Genomic DNA, 2038 nt, shown 5'->3' on the forward strand with positions numbered 1-2038 from the left:
TAATTATCTCCCCGTTCCATCGAAACAAATGCATACACAAATTTTAAAAATACTTATAAAATACATTTCTTAACAATTAAAAAGATAATCTCAAAAAGGTTAGACGGCGAATGGAAAGCCTGAAATTTGGTTGATATTTATTCTGATTGTTGTTGCATTCACACGTTAGACAGAAATAGAAGGGGACAGCACAGTCTGTGTTGACATACAATTATTAGACCAAAACCAACATTAATTAGATACTATTTTTTTCAAAATATAATTTGATACACTTATTTTACTAGTACTAGCTAGTATAGTAAGTAAGATAGATATATTTTTGGAAAACTCTTTTATTTACACAGAAAGAAAAACAAAACCCTTTTGAAGGGTTTTCTTTTCTTTTCTTTTCTTTTCTTTTCTTGTGCGGCTAGCTACCATTTTCAGTGTAAAAGTTTGTTCCCCCTGGAAAAAAGAAGAAAAGAAAAAAGCTATGTCAGGTTTATATAATCCCAACTTTTCACCTGCTAGAGCTGCTTCTCCCCAGATTAGAAGTACACCAGATGTTGACAGGTAATTGCTTTTTCCGTAATTTTCTGTTGTATAATCAATCAACTTACTCATCAAATCTTCATCTCTCTTGTTAGTAATCACTACTTGTCAGAGCTGTTGGCGGAACATCAAAAGCTTGGACCTTTTATGCAAGTTCTTCCTATATGTAGCAGACTCTTGAATCAAGGTTACTTCCTTGTATTGGATCTACCTTTTTTTTGCATTTTTAGCACTTAGATCCGACTCAATTGGATATCACTTACATTTTACTCCTATCTCTACCTTTTGCGATGCAAATGGAACAGAATTCCAACACTTACACATGCTAAATTGGTTCATTTCCAACTTCATGTTCACAAATCACAAGCAGACATTCAGAAAATTGTATCCTTTCAAATTGATGTAACATGGTTGTGCCGATAATCACTAGAAAATTGTTATTCAAGCTTAGTGATACTTGTTTGGACTGCAAATTGTGTGTCTTATTAATTAGTTATCAGTTTTAAATTGTACCCTAAAGGCACGTATAGCCTTTGGCTGTATGCTCTTGTTACACACTACTAAAAAGCTTAAGAAATTGAAAATGAGGAAAAACAAGTAAGGTGATGGAGCAGTCATTTGTCAAACTATGTGCTGGAGAGTGTGTGGGTTTGAATGTGATCTAAATCCTTGCCGGAAATGATATCTGGCCAGTTTAGTAACCTTCGGATGTGCTCGGGATGGAATTTTGATAAGTAAGGTTTTACCTGCAACTTGAATTTGTTAAGAATCTTAAGTCTGATGATATTTACAATTTGTACCTCATTCCTCTGGGGTACACGGTATGATATGTTTATCTTCTTAATCTTGTGGAGCTTAATCCACATTCCTTTTCCAACCTTTGGTGATAATCAAATTGGCTGTGGTGTTAAAACTATATTTTTTCTTAGTCATGAACCTGTTCCTTAATTATTGATTGGTGCTTGATAAATATGATCTGGGTTTCAGAGATTTTAAGGGTTTCTGGAATGCTGCCGAACCAAGGATTTGGTGAACTAGACAGATTGCGACATAGAAGTCCCAGTCCTATGGGTTCAGCAAACCTTATGTCAAATGTTGCTGGAGCAGGATTGAGTGGTTGGAATGGACTTCCCCAGGAGGTAATTGTTTTTTTGATGTTATCTTTGACACTTGGATCAATGTAGCAAATGTCTTCTCTTAACTGGACTATCCTTCTATATCTTGTGGGACACGTATAGATGTTAAATCCTGTTAATGTCTGCCTAACTGAATACTGCTGTTGGGTCCAAGTGAAGCAAATGGATATAAATTTTCTTAATGTCTTCACATCGATGGAGTATGAACAGTGTGTTGTGGCAACTATTGTTAATAAGTTTTTTAATACCAATAAAATATATTAATTAGCATGCTTGCCCATTTCTGGACTAAGTGCATTAGTTTACCAAATAAATCAGCTTCTTTTTCTTTTATCTTCAGAAGTATCTCGTTATTTTGAATCCCCCTCTCC

General features: G+C 34.7%; 1 protein-coding gene across 1 annotated transcript in view; it reads left to right on the forward strand.

Moving 5' to 3' along the window:
• The first annotated feature begins 328 nt into the window (after positions 1-328).
• Positions 329-2038, forward strand: part of LOC102589717 (KH domain-containing protein At2g38610-like) — a 10719-nt gene continuing 9009 nt past the window's right edge. Inside the window, exons 1-3 of the mRNA XM_006359919.2 lie at positions 329-552; positions 627-718; positions 1519-1670. Of these exons, the coding sequence (XP_006359981.1) occupies positions 473-552; positions 627-718; positions 1519-1670 (324 nt within the window). The 5' untranslated portion in view covers positions 329-472. The remainder of the gene's footprint in view (positions 553-626; positions 719-1518; positions 1671-2038) is intronic.

This window comes from Solanum tuberosum, unplaced genomic scaffold (assembly GCF_000226075.1).
Source record: "Solanum tuberosum cultivar DM 1-3 516 R44 unplaced genomic scaffold, SolTub_3.0 scf00311, whole genome shotgun sequence".
Lineage (NCBI taxonomy): Eukaryota > Viridiplantae > Streptophyta > Magnoliopsida > Solanales > Solanaceae > Solanum > Solanum tuberosum.